The following is an 18,159-nucleotide window of genomic DNA, read 5'->3' as shown; positions in this document are numbered from 1 at the left end:
AGATATTCTGTTACCTGGCCATCCAATGCGGATGTTGCCCATATTTGGAAGTGGTGATGAAGCAGCCTAGAAGGAAGTCGTGAGGCTTTTCCCACTGAGAGAACTACAACTTGACAATATTAATTTGTCATTGGTATAAAAGAAAACCATCGGCACTAACATCCACTTATATCATTGCAGATCCTGGCTTTTGGATTTGTCATTAATAACAATCCAGTCCTTTTCCTCTTTGACCGAGAGAACACAACATCCATGACTTCCAAAAACAATTTGAAATGTGGCCTATACAGTACCTTATATTAAATGGGCCCAGAGAAGTCGATGGTGTTTCTGAGTATTGTTGAGAAATGGATTTTACTTTGCTGAGTATTTTTAATTTGCATTTGCCGATGCAAGAGCATGCAAAATCCTCCCGGACTCTCCAGATCCTGTTCACCACCTCATCCAGCTCCTTCCCTCAGGTACGCGTTATCGATCAATGCGAACTAAAACCAGCTTCTTCCCTCTTGCTATTAAATTGCTAGAGGGAAAAATAGTGACTTTCCGTCATGTGTTTTTGTTTCTCAAAAGTAGTTTTTGTGGCGGCACGGTCACTGACTAGTTAGCACATCTGACTCATAGTTCTGAGCATCCGAGTTCAAATCCAGCCATAAATTGGACACCCTAAATTGCCTTGAGGTGTGATTATGCTTACAAGTCTGTTTCTATCTCCCCTGCATTTGGGCGGCAACCATTTCAGGGTGTACAACGGCTCCTGTCCGAAGATAGCTGGGATAGGCTCCAGCACTCCTGCGATTCGGTTAAGGTGGAGGTGGGACTGCGTGGGAATGAACTCTGAACCACTTCCTCTTTGCTGTGGTAAAGGATAGGCTGACAGATGAGGTTAGACTGGAACTCCCTTAGACCATGTTGTTGACAGATGATATTGTGATCTGCAGTGAAAGCAGGGACCAGGTGAAGGAACAATTAGAAAAATGGAGGCATGCACCGGAAAGGAGAGGAATAAGAGGGGTGGAAGGTGAAGAGTGAGGCTCCAGGAAGATGAGATAGCAAGGGTGGAAAACTTCAAATACTTGGATTCAACGATCCAGAGCAATGGTAAGTGCGGTAAGGAAGTTAAAAAACGGGTCCAAGCAGGGTGGAACATCTGGCGGAAGGTGTCTAGGGTGTTATGCATCAGAAGAGTCTCTGCTAGGATGAAGGGGAAAGTTTATAAAACAGTGGTGAGGCCGAACATGATGTACGGATTAAAGATGGTGGCACTGAAGTGACAACGGGAAACAGAACTGGAGATAGCAGAAATGAAGTTGTTGAGGTTCTTGCAAGGAATGAGCAGGTTAGATAGAATTAGAAAGGAGCTCATTAGAGGGACAGTCAAAGTTGGATGTTTGGAGACAAGGTTCGAGAGAGCAGACATGGTTTGGACATGTCCAGAGGAGAGAGAGTGAGTATATTTGTAGAACGGTGCTGAGGACGGAGCTGCCAAGGAAGAGAGCAAGACGAAGACCAAAAGAAGGTTGATGGATGTTGTGACAGAAGATAAGAGGACAGTTGGTGTTAGAAAGGAAGACGCAGGAGATGGGTGCACGTGGAACAAGACGCTTTGTGCCAATCCCTAATGGGACAAGCTGAAAGGAAAAGAAGAAGAAGATGAAGAAAGAGACTCTAAATTGCCCCTAGGTGTTAATGTGAGTGTGACTGTTGTTTGTCTCCATGTGCCCTGCGATTGGCTGACAACCAGTTCAGGGTTTACTCCTCCTCCTGTCCGATGAAAGCTGGGATAGGTTCTAGCACTCCCGCGTCCCTTATGAGGATAGTCAGCTAGGAACATGGATGGATGGTCTTTGTCTCATCTGCAATGGCAGTGAAAGGTTCCTCAATCCAAGCTTTAACTCATCTTTGCTATAGCTTACTCTTAACCAATCTCTAAAGAATGGATGTCAGAAATGTGGACTTGTGTCGAGTGAATTGGATTTTGAGTCATGAATTTGATGACTTTAGACATTTCTTGACAATATCTTATAAGATTTGCAACTCGACTTTGACTGGAACCCATTGACACTTAACACTTGGACTAGAACCCATTGACCTCAAAAGACTTACAGTGAAGAAAATAAGTATTTAAACACCCTGCTACAGTGCAAGTTCTCCCACTTAGAAATCATGGAGGGGTCTGAAATTTTCATCGTAGGTGCAGGTCCACTGTGAGAGATAATCTAAAAAGAAAAATCCAGAAGTCACAATGTAAGATTTTGTTTAACGATTTATTTGTATGATAGACCTGCAAATAAGTATTTGAACACCTGAGAAAACCAATGTTAATATTTGGTACAGTAGCCTTTGTTTGCAATTACAGAGGTCAAACGTTTCCTGAAGTTCATCAGGTTTTCACACACTGCAGAGGGGATTTTGGCCCACTCCTCCACATAGATCTTCTCTTCATGAGACAGTTTTCTGGGGTGTCACTGAGAAACACGGAGTTTCAGCTCCCTCCAAAGATTACTATTGGGTTTAGGTCTGGAGACTGGCGTGGCCACAACAGAACCTTGATATACTTCTTACGGGGCCACTCCTTGGTTTTCCTGGCTGTGTGCCTCAGGTCATTGTCATGCTGAAAGACCCAGCCACGACACATCTTCAATGCTCCGACTGAGGGAAAGAGGTTGTTCCGCAAAATTTCACAATACATGGGCGCGTTCATCCTCTCCTTAATACAGTGCAGTCGTCCTGTACCATGTGCAGAAAAACACCCCCAAAGCATGATTCTACCACCCCCATGCTTCACAGTAGGGATGGTGTTCTTGGGATGGAACTCATCATTTGTCTTCCTCTAAACACGGTTAGTGGAATTATGACCAAAAGGTTCTATTTTAGTCTCATCTGACCATAAAACTTTCTCCCATGACTCCTTTGTATCATCCAAATGGTCATTGGCAAACATAAGACGGGCCTTGACATGTGCTGGTTTAAGCAGGGAGACCTTCCATGCCATGCATGATTTCAAACCATGACGTCTTAGTGTATTATTGACAGTCACCTTGGAAATGGTGGTTCCAGCTCTTTTCAGGTCATTGACCAAGTCTTGTCATGTAGTTCTGGGCTTATTCCTCACATTTCTAAAGATCACTGGGACCCCATGAGGTGATATCTTGCATCTGGCTCCACTCCGATTGAGATTGACACTGTTGGACATTATTTTTAGATCAATACAAAAGTCTGTTAATCATCTGACTCCAAATTGTGACCTTACCCGACCATCACTCATCCAACAATTTGCGCGCTCCTTCTGCAAAGAAAGGACCAGGAAGCCGGCGTTTTCACACGCGAGTGGATTTATTCCTTCAACAAACACCTGGGTCTCGGGTCCCTCTCAATACAACCCTGTACATCTCTGTTCCCTCCAGCCGACGTACTCCACATCCGAGTTGCCCAGGACAATTTAAAAGTACAATTTACTAATTCACTATTGGTTATGTGTCTCCTGCAGTTATCCTTAGCGCTCTCTCATTGGTCTTTTTTGGTCCGCAGGATGGTGGGCCGACTCCTCCCGCCTGCGGTTGTTGATGTTTTGTTGCTCCCGTCTCCCTCTAGGTCTGGGTCAAGCGTAGCGTCGCCTGGGTCAAGCGTCGCGTCGCCCCACACCTGCTGATTGTGGTCATCACCACCCAACCGTCGAGAACATTCCGTTCTAGCACGCTATCTCCTGTAATCACTTTCTTGCCAGATTCTCACACTGCAACTTTTCATCCACAGACTTTCACACATTAAGCAGTATTGCAAATACATCGCCTTGTTGATTAACTTTTATACATTTCATTTCCTTTAACACTCATGTTTAGCTTCTTCCATTTTCTAATGATTGCTCCAACAGTGGACCTTTTTTCACCAAGCTGTTTGGCAATATCTCCGTAGCCCTTTCCAGCCGTGTGAAATTGTACAATTTTGTCTCTGGTGTCTTTGGACAGCTCTTTGGTCTTGGCCATCTTAGAAGTTTGAGTCTTACTGATTGTATGGGGTGGACAGGTGTCTTTATGCAGCTAACGACCTCACACAGCTGCATCTGATTCAGGATAATACATGGAGTCGCGGTGGACTTTTAAAGGCAGACTAACAGGTCCTCGGGGGTCAGAATTCTAGCTGATAGACAGGTGTTAGTCAGGTGTTCAAACATTTATTTGCAGCTGTATCATGCAAATAAATCGTTAAAAAATCATACATTGTGATTTCTGGATTTTCTTTTTAGATTATCTCTCTCACAGTGGACATGTAGCTACGATGAAAATTTCAGACCCCTCCATGATTTCTAAGTGGGAGAACTTGCAATATAGCAGGGTGTTGAAATAGTTCTTTTCTTCACTGTACTACTTTGACCAAAGCACAGAGAAAACAAAAGCTGTAGATTTTGTTTTTACTTTTGTTTCACTAATTGTTATACTATAGGAAAATGTGAAAAGTGATACCATAAGCCTGGAGAGCTTACAAAGTGTATGATGCTGGTCTTGTTATAGTTTGTTCTAATTATCTTTCAACAGTTAACACCCTGATGGGCACACCCATGTAGGGGAATTAATCAGGAAGTCATTATTTCACACAATAGCTAAAGTAATGATTTCATGGTAAAATACATAAAAACAACAAAAAAACAGTACAACATTATTTTGCATTAAATGTGACTGCTCAATAAGGTACAACATTCCGTAATTCCTGTTAACATCCACAGAAACAACAATAACAGTTAACCGAACAACAAGGATATTAACAATGCAAAATAAATAAATAAATAGAATCCATGTTGCATTGTGGGATCACGTTTTTAGGTGGCAGGCCGGCTGTGCACTACGTTCTTGCCGTTCATTACAGTCAGTCTTGTTTAGTCAGTGGGGTGTTCTCAAGAATCAGAGTTGTATTTCTTTTTTATTCACTTTCTTTACTGATCGATCAGCACACAGCTAGTATCTATTCGTCATGAAACTACAATCTTTATTCTTCTATGTGTCCCATTCTTCTCTTTGAGATAATATTATGTTGTGCCCTGTCGTGTTCCAACTGTGAAAAATGCAGTTTTCAAGGCACAAAAAAATACAAACCTTTCTGACCCTCTATGAAAAGGTAAAGGTAACATTTTCTTGGAATAACAAAGGTATCTGGGATAGGCTCCAGCATGCCTGTGACCCTTGTGAACTTAAGGGATACAGAAAATGGATGGATGGATAACTGAAAATGTATTATCGGTCTGTTTTGAAGGGGAAATAAACTAATAAATAAACTCATGAAACTAACAACTTAACTGATTCTCGATGTTGCCGACCCCCTAAATGCAATGAATACACAATCACACATGGATCCAAGGAGCACTTTTTATAGTCCATCTTGAGAAAATGGTAGTTTCACGCCGGAGACTAACATCAATACTTGCCATCCCATGATAACTTCTGTGGGGAAAATGGGATTTAATTCATTGTAAAGAGTGGTGGCTCAAAAGGAAGTTAATTTTCGTCTTGATTTGACCCAATGACCTTTACTACTAAGGTTATGGAAAGATGGTATTGTATGAAGGCTTCGAAGATGCGGCATTCTAAAAAGCACCGTAATATGTTAGACTTGACTTGCTTGTCTCCAACGCACTGGTAGGCCACACTAAGTGATGGCAGTAGCTAATCTGTGACCAAGGACCTTTTTGTGAGGTTGCTATAAACTCACCAATGGGATTAGTGCTACCCAGATGGTTCAAGAGTGGTGAAAGGTGTGTGCTTCTGGGGCCCACTATTTGTTTGGCCTTGCGGTGTGTCTGCGTGCAGCACTGGTATTGCTGGTAGGGAGGCAATACTTAGATGAGTTTTAGTGGTCTTGGAGTTCTGTGTCTTGGGGGGGCTGACTGTGCTGTCTTCCTTGCGATTCCTGAGGAAAGACCTTTGTGCTACTGGGAGGTATGATGCATGATCTTCGCCCAGTGCATCACCAACCATTACGTCTCATCCGTGAGTGCTGAGTCAGTATTTGTGGTCAACATAACCACTCAGTATTTGGTTCCTGGGTGCCCTTGGGTTCCAGACAACACAGAACACATAGACTATAGACACATGTGGAAGCAAGTGTATCTTTTTCCTTCTGTCTGTCTTTTGTCTTGTTTGAAATTTATATGACTCACTTTGTTTCCACTATTGGCTCAAGAAGGATTTGAGTCTGACAAAATAATGCACACAGAAATAGAAATTACAGAATAGTATATATTTCAAAATTAAAATTTTGGCAAAATAGAACGTGTTACACTTCAGATATTACATCACTCAATTACAGAAGTGACACCAAAAAATAAAAAATAAACATTCACACATTTCGTCTTCCAATTAACCAAATATAACGGTACAGTCAAGAGGAAGTCTTTTGAGTAGTACATGGATTTAACCATCACAGAGAGAACATACAAAACCAACACAGAAGGTGACATTTCAACTAAACTGCCTTTTCTTGACTTTATCTTCAGCCTTTTGCAGCAAATTGATTCAAATTAGAATCCTTAACCCTTAAAATGATCACAAGCCTCAACATCTCCATCCAATCTCCATTTAGGACAAATCACTATTCGAATATCTACTTAATCTTTTTCATTCTTTCCTCATTTAAGTACTTTGGGTCAAGTTTAAATAAGATGATGTGGAACTTGTTTGCAATGTAAAACAGCCTTTGTGCATGCACGTGGTATTTCATTTCACTATCTTGCTATCAAAGAAGACCGACTGAGATTACAATTGGTCATTGGGATACAGTATAAAAACAATACTTTGATAGATTTGACTTCAACATTAAAAGGCATTAAATATAACTTTGAATTGAATTTGAAGTATTCATAACACAAAAATCCACATTAAATTTGGCCCTCATTCAAGTTGCCAAGTTTACTATGATATATAATATACTTGTTTCTTTTTGGACAACATTTACAGCAGGAACAACAGGAAGCAGAATAGCAGGTACCAGAAATGAAGAAGAAATGAGAGCAGACTAAGATGGTTTGGACATGTTCAGGGACGAGAGAGTGAGTATATTGGTAGAAGGGTGCTGGGGATGGATCTGCCAGGCAAAGAAGCGAGAGGAAGACCAAAGAAAAGGTTGATGGATGTTGTGAGGGAGGACATGAGGACAGTGGGTGTTAGAGAAGAAGATGCACGAGATGGGCTTAGATGGAAAAAGATCACACGCTGTGGCAACCCCTAATGGGAAAAGCTGTAAGGAAAAGAAGAAGAAGATTTACAGTAGATGATGTGGGCTGAGCATTCTTCATGTTTACTGTCAAATCAACCCACAAACTTTTTGTTCTGAGCGTCTGTGGGTTACCTCATGACAAATAGCCAAAGGGTAAACATCCAACATGCTAAGTCATAGTTCAAGACAGCACAATATTCACGGTTGCAAATATGTATTCCTTGAAAACCCAATTGAACTGAAATGAAAGTTTGCCAAACTACATGTCCCGGCCTGCATCAAGATACTAGTTAATAATGAACTTTGTTGTGTGTGTTTAAAGGGCATGGCGTTCTCCCTAGAGGAACGTCTCCAGCTGGGGATCCACGGCCTGCTACCTCCTTGCTTCATCACTCAGGACATTGAGCTGCTCCGAGTATTTATGAACTATGAAATGAAGAAAGATGACTTGGATAGGTGAGACTTAAACACAGACTGAAAACTTCCCAGTGGCTCGCCACACTGACATACTACTTTCTTTTTATCTTGTGTCTGGAATTTTGATACATTTCCCAGAAGTTTTTACTGACTCTGCGGGAACTCTATATCTGGATAGTTTCATATTTAACATCAAATATTTCATTAAACAGACTTGACCCTCAACTCCCACTCACCCAAATTCCCTGTATCCTCCCTTTTCCTCCCATGAGTATTTTTTTTAAACCCTGCAACCATAACATTCAACATCAGTTGCATTTTGCATGCTTCATTCCTAAGGAGTGCGTACATACATAAATAGGAGCTCTTTGTTCCCATACCAGTTCCAGAACTGCTGAGCTACAACCTGGTTAACTGTTTTGGATTATGAGCCAAGTGCTTGTCACTTGGCCCGTCTCTGAGTCGACCATTCCATTTCCATTTTCAAGGATGATTACCTAATGTTATTCTGTGACGGACTTAAATACTTACTGCACGCACTTTAGCACCGTAACAACACCATAGTGTGTACATATAAACAGGGCTATTTGACATTTATTTTGATTCCCATGTCCTTTCGGTGTCACTTAAAGTATGAATGTAGCCCAAGTGTCCTTGGGCTTTGCTTACATGGATTAATGGGCATTATTTTGCTGTCGTTACTTTATCCTGTTATAGGCTGCTCCTTAACTTTTCTTCTATCTTATTAATTCAATCAATATTCATTTTTTCCAGTATAGGTCCACTTCCAACAGATTCCATATTTTTCTATTCTCTTGTGCATAACAGGTCAAGATAAGTCTGTGACATGGTTTAAGCTCTAACTAAGCAATAAATCACAAAGGTCTTGCAAAACAGGTAGATTTTTAAATCGCTGAAATGTGATATATCTTTGTCTCTTAATATTCAAGTACAGTACTCACGACCCTCATCTGAACGGCATTATGGTATTTCCAGGTTTTAGGCGAGCGAGTCATTTGCTCCCATGGCATAAAAATACAGTATGTTAAGTATACATACATTGTGTTTTACAACTATATTTATATTTGATCATTGCAGCGTATTAATTTACAATTAATCGAAGCAGATGACAAACATAACTAGCCACAGTGGCCACTTGTCACCAAACGTGAGGGTTGCAGGGTGGATGGGCTGCTATGGGGAGTAGAACAAATTCTAAGGAGTCACTTAGTATCATAGCCAGAACACTAGGGCGGACCTAAATTCACGACTCGGTGAACAGGAAGGCAGTTGAAAGAGAGTCTTTATTCGTTCCGATGTCGAAAGCCGGGGAGTCAGTCAGAGCGAGCAGTAGTATCAGAAGTGACAGGCTTACGGGGTTGGTCAGGGAACAGGCGGAGGTCGGTACACAGGAGTTCGGAGTCAGGAATGTGGAAGTGCGGGAACAAAGCCTGGATGGCGACGATCTGGCAAAGACAGACGGTCCGCTGGGTCCTATGTATACCAGGGTTAATTATTGCAGATGAGGCGCAGGTGTGCGCCTTCCAATCAGCGCAGGTGTGCGGGGACCTGCACAGCCAGGGCTGGACCGGCAGGACCATGACAGTACCCCCCCCCCAACCCTCACCCCCCTTAACGGCAGGCTCCAGGCGGCTCAGGGGCTTCAGGATGAGATGCATGGAAGTCCCCGATGAGGTTGTGGTCAACGATGAAGCGGGACGGAGTCCAGGAACGTTCCGCTGGACCATACCCCTCCCAATCCACCAGGTGCTGAACCCCCCTCCCTCTACGATGAGACGTTAACAGTCGGCGTACAGTGTACACCGGGCCGCCGTCGATCATGGGGGTGTTGGAGTGGGGGGGACAAATGGTGAAGGACAAGTTGGACGAAGCCTGACATGAAACGTGGGGTGGACCTTCATCGATCTGGGGAGTTTCAACGAAACAGCGACAGGGTTAATGATTTTATTGATAGGAAATGGACCCACGAACCTGGGAGCGAGCTTGCGTGACTTCGTACACAGTGGAAGATCCTTCGTGGACAACCACACGCGTTGTCCCACCTTGAGCGCCGGTGCCCCTCTTCTCTTGAGATCTGCCGCGGACTTGTAGGATGCATTGTCCCACCTTGAACGCCGGTGCCCTTCTTCTCTTGAGATCCGCCGCAGACTTGTAGGAGCTGCCCATGCGCTCTAGTGTCTTACGGGCTATTTCCCAGGTTCGCTTGCAGCGTCTCACTACTGCCAATGCGGATGGTATCGTGGAGTCGGTGGCCACAGATGGAAATAGAGAGGGAGGGTAACCGTGAAATATGTGGAATGGAGCCATACCTGTGGAGGTGGAAGGCAGGGAGTTGTGGGCATACTCCACCCATCCAAGGTGCTGGCTCCACATCTTCTTCTTCTTCTTTTCCTTTCGGCTTGTCCCGTTAGGGGTCGCCACAGCGTGTCATCTTTTGCCATCTTAGCCTATCTCCTGCATCTTCCTCTCTAACCCCAACTGCCCTCATGTCTTCCCTCACCACATCCATAAACCTTCTCTTTGGTCTTCCTCTCGCTCTTTTGCCTGGGAGCTCCATCCTCAGCATCCTTCTACCAATATACTCACTCTCTCGCCTCTGAACATGTCCAAACCATCGAAGTCTGCTCTCTCGAATCTTGTCTCCAAAACATCCAGCTTTGGCTGTCCCTCTAATGAGCTCATTTCTAATCCTATCCAACCTGGTCACTCCGAGCGAGAACCTCAACGTCTTCATTTCTGCCACCTCCAGTTCAGCTTCCTGTTGTTTATTCAGTGCCACCGTCTCTAATCCGTACATCATGGCCGGCCTCACCACTGTTTTGTAAACTTTGCCCTTCATCCTAGCAGACACTCTTCTGTCACATAACACACCAGACACCTTTCGCCAGCTGTTCCAACCTGCTTGGACCCGTTTCTTCACTTCCTGACCACACTCTCCATTGCTCTCTATTGTTGACCCCAAGTATTTGAAGTCGTCCGCCCTCGCTATCTCTTCTCCATCCTCAAGGCAAATAATGCATCTGTGGTACTCTTTCTAGGCATGAAACCATACTGTTGCTCGCAGATACTTACTTCTGTCCTGAGTCTAGCCTCCACTACTCTTTCCCATAACTTCATTGTGTGGCTCATCAACTTTATTCCTCTATAGTTCCCACAGCTCTGAACATCCCCTTTGTTCTTAAAAATGGGAACTAGAACACTTTTCCTCCATTCTTCAGGCATCTTTTCGCCCGCTAGTATTCTGTTGAATAAGTTGGTCAAAAACTCCACAGCCATCTCTCCAAATTGCTTCCATACCTCTACCGGTATGTCATCAGGACCAACTGCCTTTCCATTTTTCATCCTTTGTAGTGCCTTCCTGACTTCCCCCTTAGTAATCATTTCCACTTCCTGGTCCTTCACTCTTGCCTCTTCAACTCTTCCTTCTCTCTCATTTTCTTCATTCATCAACTTCTCAAAGTATTCTTTCCATCTATTTAGCACACTACCGGCACCAGTCAACACATTTCCATCTCTATCCTTAATCACCCTAACCTTCTGCACATCCTTCCCATCTCTATCCCTGTGTCTGGCCAACCTGTAGAGATCCTTTTCTCCTTCTTTCGTGTCCAACCTGGTGTACATGTCTTCATATGCCTCTTGTTTAGCCTTTGCCACCTCTACCTTTGCCCTACGTCGCATCTCGATGTACTCCTTTCGCCTCTCCTCAGTCCTCTCAGTATCCCACTTCTTCTTCGCTAATCTCTTTCCTTGTATGACTCCCTGTATTTTGGGGTTCCACCACCAAGTCTCCTTCTCCCCTTTCCTACCAGAAGACACACCAAGTACTATCCTGTCTGTCTCTCTGATCAACTTGGCTGTCGTCGTCCAGTCTTCCGGGAGCTTCGGTTGTCCATCGAGAGCCTGTCTCACCTCTTTCCGGAAGGCCGCACAACATTCTTCCTTTCTCAGCTTCCACCACATGGTTCTCTGCTCTACCTTTGTCTTCTTAATCTTCCTACCCACCACCAGAATCATCCTACATACTACCATCCTATGCTGTCGAGCTACACTCTCCCCTACCACTACTTTACAGTTAGTAACCTCCTTCAGATTACATCGTCTGCACAAAATATAATCTACCTGCGTGGTTCTACCTCCGCTCTTGTAGGTCACTATATGTTCCTCCCTCTTCTGGAAATAAGTGTTCACTTCAGCCATCTCCATCCTTTTTGCAAAATCCACTGGCATCTGTCCCTCAAAGTTCCTTTCCTGGGTGCCGTACTTACCCATCACTTCTTCATCGCCCCCATTTCCTTTACCAATATGTCCATTACAATCTGCGCCAATCACAACTCTCTCGTTGTCTAGGAGGCTCAGACATACTTCATCTAGTTCCTTCCAGAATTTCTCTTTCAACTCTAGGTCACATCCTACCTGTGGGACATAGCTGCTAACCACATTATACATAACACCCTCAATTTAAAATTTTAGTCTCATCACTTGATCTGATACTCTTTTCACCTCCAAGAGATTCTTAGCCAGCTCTTCCTTCAAAATAACCTCTACTCCATTTCTTTTCCCATCTACTCCGTGGTAGAATAATTTAAACCCTGCTCCCAAACTTCTAGCCTTACTACCTTTCCACCTGCTCTCTTGGATGCACAGAATATCAACCTTTCTCCTAATCATCATGTCAACCAACTCCTGTGCTTTTCCTGTCATAGTCCCAACATTCAAAGTCCCTACACTCAGTTGTAGGCTCTGTGCATTCCTCTTTTTCTTCTGACGCTGGATCCGGTTTCCTCCTCTTCTTTGTCTTCGACCCACAGTAGCTGAATTTCCACCGACGCCCTGCAGGTTAGCAGTGCCGGGGGCGGGCGTTGTTAACCCGGGCCACGACCGATCCGGTATGGGATTCTTTAGATGAACGCTCATATTTGTTTGGCACAGTTTTTACGCCGGATGCCCTTCGTGACGCAACCCTCTGCATTTATCCGGGCTTGGGCCGGCCTACAGATTGCACTGGTTTGTGCCCCCATAGGCCTGCATTATGCTGGCTCCACATGCTGTGATTGAATCATGCCAGACAGCGTAGACCGGTCTCCAGGTCCAGGTTTATTCTCTCTGTCTGGTCGTTGGACTCAGGGTGATGGCCTGAGGTAAGGCTTGCTTTTGCCCCGATGAGGGTGAAGAACTTCTTCGAGAATTGGGATATAAATTCCGGTCCTCTGTCCAATACTATGTCCGCTGGCAGGCCGTGGTAGCGAACGACCTTGTCTAGTAGTAGCTGGGCCGTCCGCTTGACGGACGGGATCTTCGGAGCTGGCACAAAGTGGACCATTTTAGAAAAGCGGTCGATGACTGAAAGTACCACAGTGTTTCCTTGGGACCAGGGTAGACCTGTGACAAAGTCAGGGAGATGTGTGACCAGGGACAAGAGGTAATCAGTAATGGCCGTAACTCACCCATAGGTCGCAGGCGAGAGGTCTTATTGGCCATACAGACCAGACATGCGTTGACGTACTCCCTTACGTCCTTCCCGAGGTTTGGCCACCAAAACCGTTGTTCCACGACTGAGTGGGTCTTCACCATGCCCGGGTGGCAGACGGTCTTGTTCGTGTGCGCCCAATCAATGACCTGTTCCTTCGCTGCGAGGGGACAATGAACACACGACCGGGAGGGCATTCGGCTGGACCCAGAGAGTCCCTCAAGGCCTCCTTTACTCGTGTCTCGATCTCCCAGGTGAACCCGGAAACGAAGCAGGCCTCCAGAGGAATCGGCACACTCACGGGCTCCGTTCGCTCCCCTTCATGGATTCGAGATAGTGCGTCTGGCTTGCCATTCTTTGCACCTGGACGGAAGGACTGAATGAACCAAGATCGAGTGAAAAAGAGTGCCCACCTGGCTTGGCAAGCATTCAGTCTCTTGGCGGTCCTCAAATACTCCAGGTTCATGCGGTCCGTAAGAACCAGAAATGGCCCTTGTGATCCCTCCAGCAAGTGTCTCCATTCCTCCAGCGCTTTCTTGACAGCCAGTGGTTCGCGATCGCCCATATCGTAATTTCGCTCGTCCGGAGTCACTCTCTTAGACAGAAGGGGGCACGGGTGAATTCTTCCATCTTTAGCGTACCTCTTGGGAGAGTACTGCTCCCATTCTTGAGTCTGATGCGTCCACTTCTATCACAAACTGCCTCTTTGGATCTGGCATGATGAGTATTGGAGCTGTGGTAAAACGCGACTTGAGTCTATCAAAGGCCCCCTGACAGGTCCCATCCCACTCGAATAAGTTCCGGGGTGAAGTTAGGGTGTGCAGGGGGCAGCAATGGAGCTAAAGTTTCGGATGAACTTGTGGTAAAAGTTGGCGAATCCGATGAACCTCTGAACCTCCCTACGATTGGTGGGAGTGGGCCATTGGAGAACCGCATCGATCTTAGTGGGATCCATTCGAATCTGTCCCTCAACCAAGATGAAACCCAGGAATGAGACGGAAGATCGGTGGAAGTTGCACTTCTCCATCTTGACATATAGCTGATGTCGTAGGAATTGCTGTAGCACCTCCCTGACGTGTTCGATGTGGGATGCTTCGTCCGGGGAAAAGATCAGGATTTCGTCAAGGTAGACAAACAGGTTCTTGTTCAGTCTCTCCCGTAGCACATCATTGATGAAATTCTGAAACACTGCTGGTGCGTTTGTCAGGCCAAACGGCATCACCAGGTACTCGTAGTGGCCTGTAGGTGTATTGAATGCCATCTTCCACTCGTCCCCTTCTCGGATGCATTTTGTAAGTCCAGTTTTGTGAAGATCCGGGCCCCTCGAAGCAGTTCAAATGCGGTAGCGATTAGGGGAAGAGGGTACCTGTTTTTAATGGTGATGTCATTGAGTCCTCTGTAATCAATACAGGGCCGTAACAAGGTGTCCTTGTTCTTCACAAAGAAGAATCCTGCTCCAGCCGGTGATGATGATCGTCGGATGAGTTCTGCCGCTAGCGACTCCTCCACGTACTCCTTCATGGCTTGGTGTTCCGGGCCTGTTAATGAAAAGAGCCTCCCAAGAGGGGGTGAGGTGCCAGGCAGTAACTCAATGGCGCAATCGTACGGACGGTGTGGCGGCAGGGATTTGGCTTTTGCCTCTGAGAAGACCTCCTTGAGGTCCTGATAACAGGACGGTACTGCTGGTAACTCCGGTACGGCTCTCAATTCCTGTACGTCAACGGGCGCGATCTGTAAACTCCTCTCCTCTCGAGTCCCAAAACACAACTTGCTACATTCTTCGCCCCATGCCCTGATTTGAATGGTGGTGCAGTCAATGTGTGGGTTATGTTCTTTAAACCACGGACTGCCCAAGATGACGTCGCTGCTCCGCAAGTTGAATATATGGAAACTTATTCTCTCGGTGTGAGCGTCCGGAAATGTCATCCCCAGAGATTGCTTATGGTGAGTCACTCGGCAGAGGAATTTGCCATTGGCTGCAAATGCATTGGGGAACCGCTGTCTCTGAAAAGTCACAGCGCCCATGGCCTCAACTACACATGGGTTAATCAGATTAGCGTCCGAGCCTGAGTCAATAAAAGCTGCAGCAGAATAAGTATGGCCCTCCGTACTTAAGGTGACCAGAAGCAGCGCTCGGCTCGATTCCACCGCGGTGTATTTCACACTCACCGGAGTCGTGATCCTGAGAGCGGGGCGCTTGGGCCTGACCGGACAGTAGGCTACTAAGTGGCCCAGGCGACCACAGTAGAAGCATCGTCCCTCTCGCCGCTGTAGCAGGCGCTCCTCTGCTGGACCATCGAGTCCTTCAACCTGAATAGGCTCTGTCGCGGCTGTGGGCGTCGATAGCAGGGAACCCGGCGGGGCGGACACTCCCAGCTCTCCTCCGATAAGTGCGTCCACTTGTCCCTGGATCGCTAGTCTCTGGTCGATCTTGAGAGCTTGGGCGATGAGTGAATCCAGAGAGGTAGGCAGGTCCACGGCGATGAGGTGGCTGTGGATCTTCGGTGAGAGCCCTTGGAAGAAGGCGTCGAGAAGAGCGTCCTCGTTCCATCGGCTTTCGGCTGCTTTGATGCGGAACTCGATGGCGTAATCAGCCACACAACGCTGTCCCTGGCGTAGCGTGATCAATGTCGCTCCTGCTTCGCATTCCAGCGCAGCGTATTGGAACACCTGCATAACAGCACAAACGAAAGCTGTCCAGGAGTGCCATGTTCTGGAGTTGCGACTCCACTTCGCCGTGGCCCACGCCTCTGCTCTTCCTGTCATGTGGGAAATGACGAAGGCAATCCGTGCGCGGTCCGTCAGGAAGGCGGAGGCCTGCAGCTCGAAGTGGAGATCGCACTGGGCGAGGAAGGGTCTGACGCTCCCAGAGTCGCCGGAAAAGCATTCGGACCTGGAGATAGGAGAGGCTCCGCTCCTCATAAAATCCGAGACTGGCGGGGTAGTCGGAGCAACCTGGGCTGGGGTAGGAACCATGGCAGCCACCGTCAGCGTGGCGGTAGCGGTGCTAGGCTGGGAAGCTAGCCATGGCTCCAGTCAGGCACAGATCTCGTGAAGTCTCTGGTTAGTTACCTGAAGAGCAGTCTCCTGCTCGGCCAGGCATCTGCCTTGGATCTGCAATAAGCGGCGGATGGCTTTTGAGACATCTGGGTCCATGTCTTGGCCAGATCGTTCTGTCATAACCAGAACACTAGGGTGGACTCAAATGCACGACTAGGTGGACAGAAAGGCAGTTGAAAGAGAGTCTTTATTCGTTCCAATGTCGAAAGCCGGGGAGTCAGTCAGAGCGAGCAGTAGAATCAGAAGCGACAGGCTTACGGGGTTGGTCAGGGAACAGGCGGAACAGGAGTTCGGAGTCAGGAATGCGGACGTGCGGGAACAAAGCATGGATGGCGATGATCTGGCAAAGACAGACCATCTGCTGGTTCCTATATATACCAGGGTTAATTATTGCAGATGATGCGCAGTTGTGGGCCTCCCAATCAGCGCAGGTGTGTTTGGACCTGCACAGCCAGGGCTGGAGTGGCAGGACCATGACACTTAGGGTGACTTGCCATGCTGGCCATGGCCAGTGACAACTTACCTTTGCCAAACGTGAGTGTGCCGACAACCTGATGAAAATCACTGAGGTGGAAGGTGCAAAGTACTGCAACAGTGTAGCGCTAAGTCACATTCAGTGTGTGAAATAACGCCACGATCAAACGCTTGTGAGGGACGAGAGTCGGAATGTTGGATCGAAGGACATGACGTCGCTATGAATGCTTGGGTGCCCCAAGCTTCTGTGGTGCAGATGCTGTGATATAAAGTATATCAGAGCCAAGGGAGGATGAGCGATGCAATCAGAGGAAAGCTCATTTACATGTCACATAATATTGAGGAAAATGCTTAATTTATCGAACTCACTCAGGTACAACAAGGCAAGATAAAATTGCTTGAAAATGACATTTATGACATTTTGAACATTTCCAACCAAAATGATCATCAAACCTGATAAAAGTGTATCAAAAGTTATCAAAATTAAATTGAAATTTATTATCAAATTATCAAAAGAGACCTTTTATTAGGAACAGTGGAAGAACTGGTTTGAGAATTGGCATCACAGTTATGAGGACCGGGGTTCAATTCCCGGCGCCATCTGTGTGGAGTTTGCAAGTTCTCCCTGTGGCTGCGTGGGTTTTCTCTGGGCAAAAACATGCATGAATTGGAGAATCCAAATTGCCCGTAGGTGTGATTGTGAGTGTGATTGTTGTTTGTCACCATGTGCCCTCCAATTGACTGGCACCCAGTTCAGGATGTACCCTGCTTCCTGCACGATAATGGCTCCCCTGAATGCTTGCGATGATTAGCAGCTCAGAAAATGGATTGATGGATTAACCTTTTATTAATGTGCAACATGTGTTTTGATCTATTCTGACAAGTCATTAAAACACCACTGTAAGTTTATGTCCCGCTGACAAAAATGTTCCTACATGATTCAAGTAACCAGTGAGGCTGACATCAAGTGGGAGTAATAAATATCCCAAAACTGAACCAAAAACCAATTGCAATAAGGGCCATTCTCCTTCCCAACAGTCATATTAGAAAACAATAACAAACTAAAAATAAATGTGCAGACCAGAGACTTGATTATTCATGCTGTAAAAAAAAAGAAAAAAAAAAGATTACAGAGTTCTTGGCTGTCTGTGAGGTACCCGAACAAAGGGAGAAAAGACACTGCTATATAGAGTTCAAGCTAAAATATAATGTTTGACTCAGTGCAGTACTTTCACGAAGTCTGCTTTCACTCACATGTGACTTTTCTTGCCAGTATGAAGAATATAAAGTGTTTTGAAGATTTGATTTGGAGCACTTTAACACGTGGCCCTAAATTTTATATCGTTTGGATATTGTTCATAGGACCTCAGTCTGAATTGTCAGTGTGAAATTCATACAACCTTGACATTGTCTTCAATCAGTTTTTATCCGTAAACTGCACTGCTGTCATTAAGCTCTGATCTGAGGGGGGGAAAAATGGAATTAAGACTGTGTAGTCACGAACCCTCAATGCG

General features: G+C 45.8%; 1 protein-coding gene across 1 annotated transcript in view; it reads left to right on the top strand.

Annotated features, from left to right (window-relative positions):
* Nucleotides 1-18,159, top strand: part of me1 (malic enzyme 1, NADP(+)-dependent, cytosolic) — a 93,635-nt gene that overhangs the window by 29,243 nt on the left and 46,233 nt on the right. Inside the window, exon 2 of the mRNA XM_061818675.1 lies at nt 7,526-7,659. Coding sequence (XP_061674659.1) covers nt 7,526-7,659 — 134 coding nt within the window. The remainder of the gene's footprint in view (nt 1-7,525; nt 7,660-18,159) is intronic.

Source organism: Syngnathoides biaculeatus, chromosome 5 (assembly GCF_019802595.1).
Source record: "Syngnathoides biaculeatus isolate LvHL_M chromosome 5, ASM1980259v1, whole genome shotgun sequence".
Taxonomy (NCBI): domain Eukaryota; kingdom Metazoa; phylum Chordata; class Actinopteri; order Syngnathiformes; family Syngnathidae; genus Syngnathoides; species Syngnathoides biaculeatus.
This window is presented reverse-complemented; position numbering and strand designations above follow the sequence as displayed.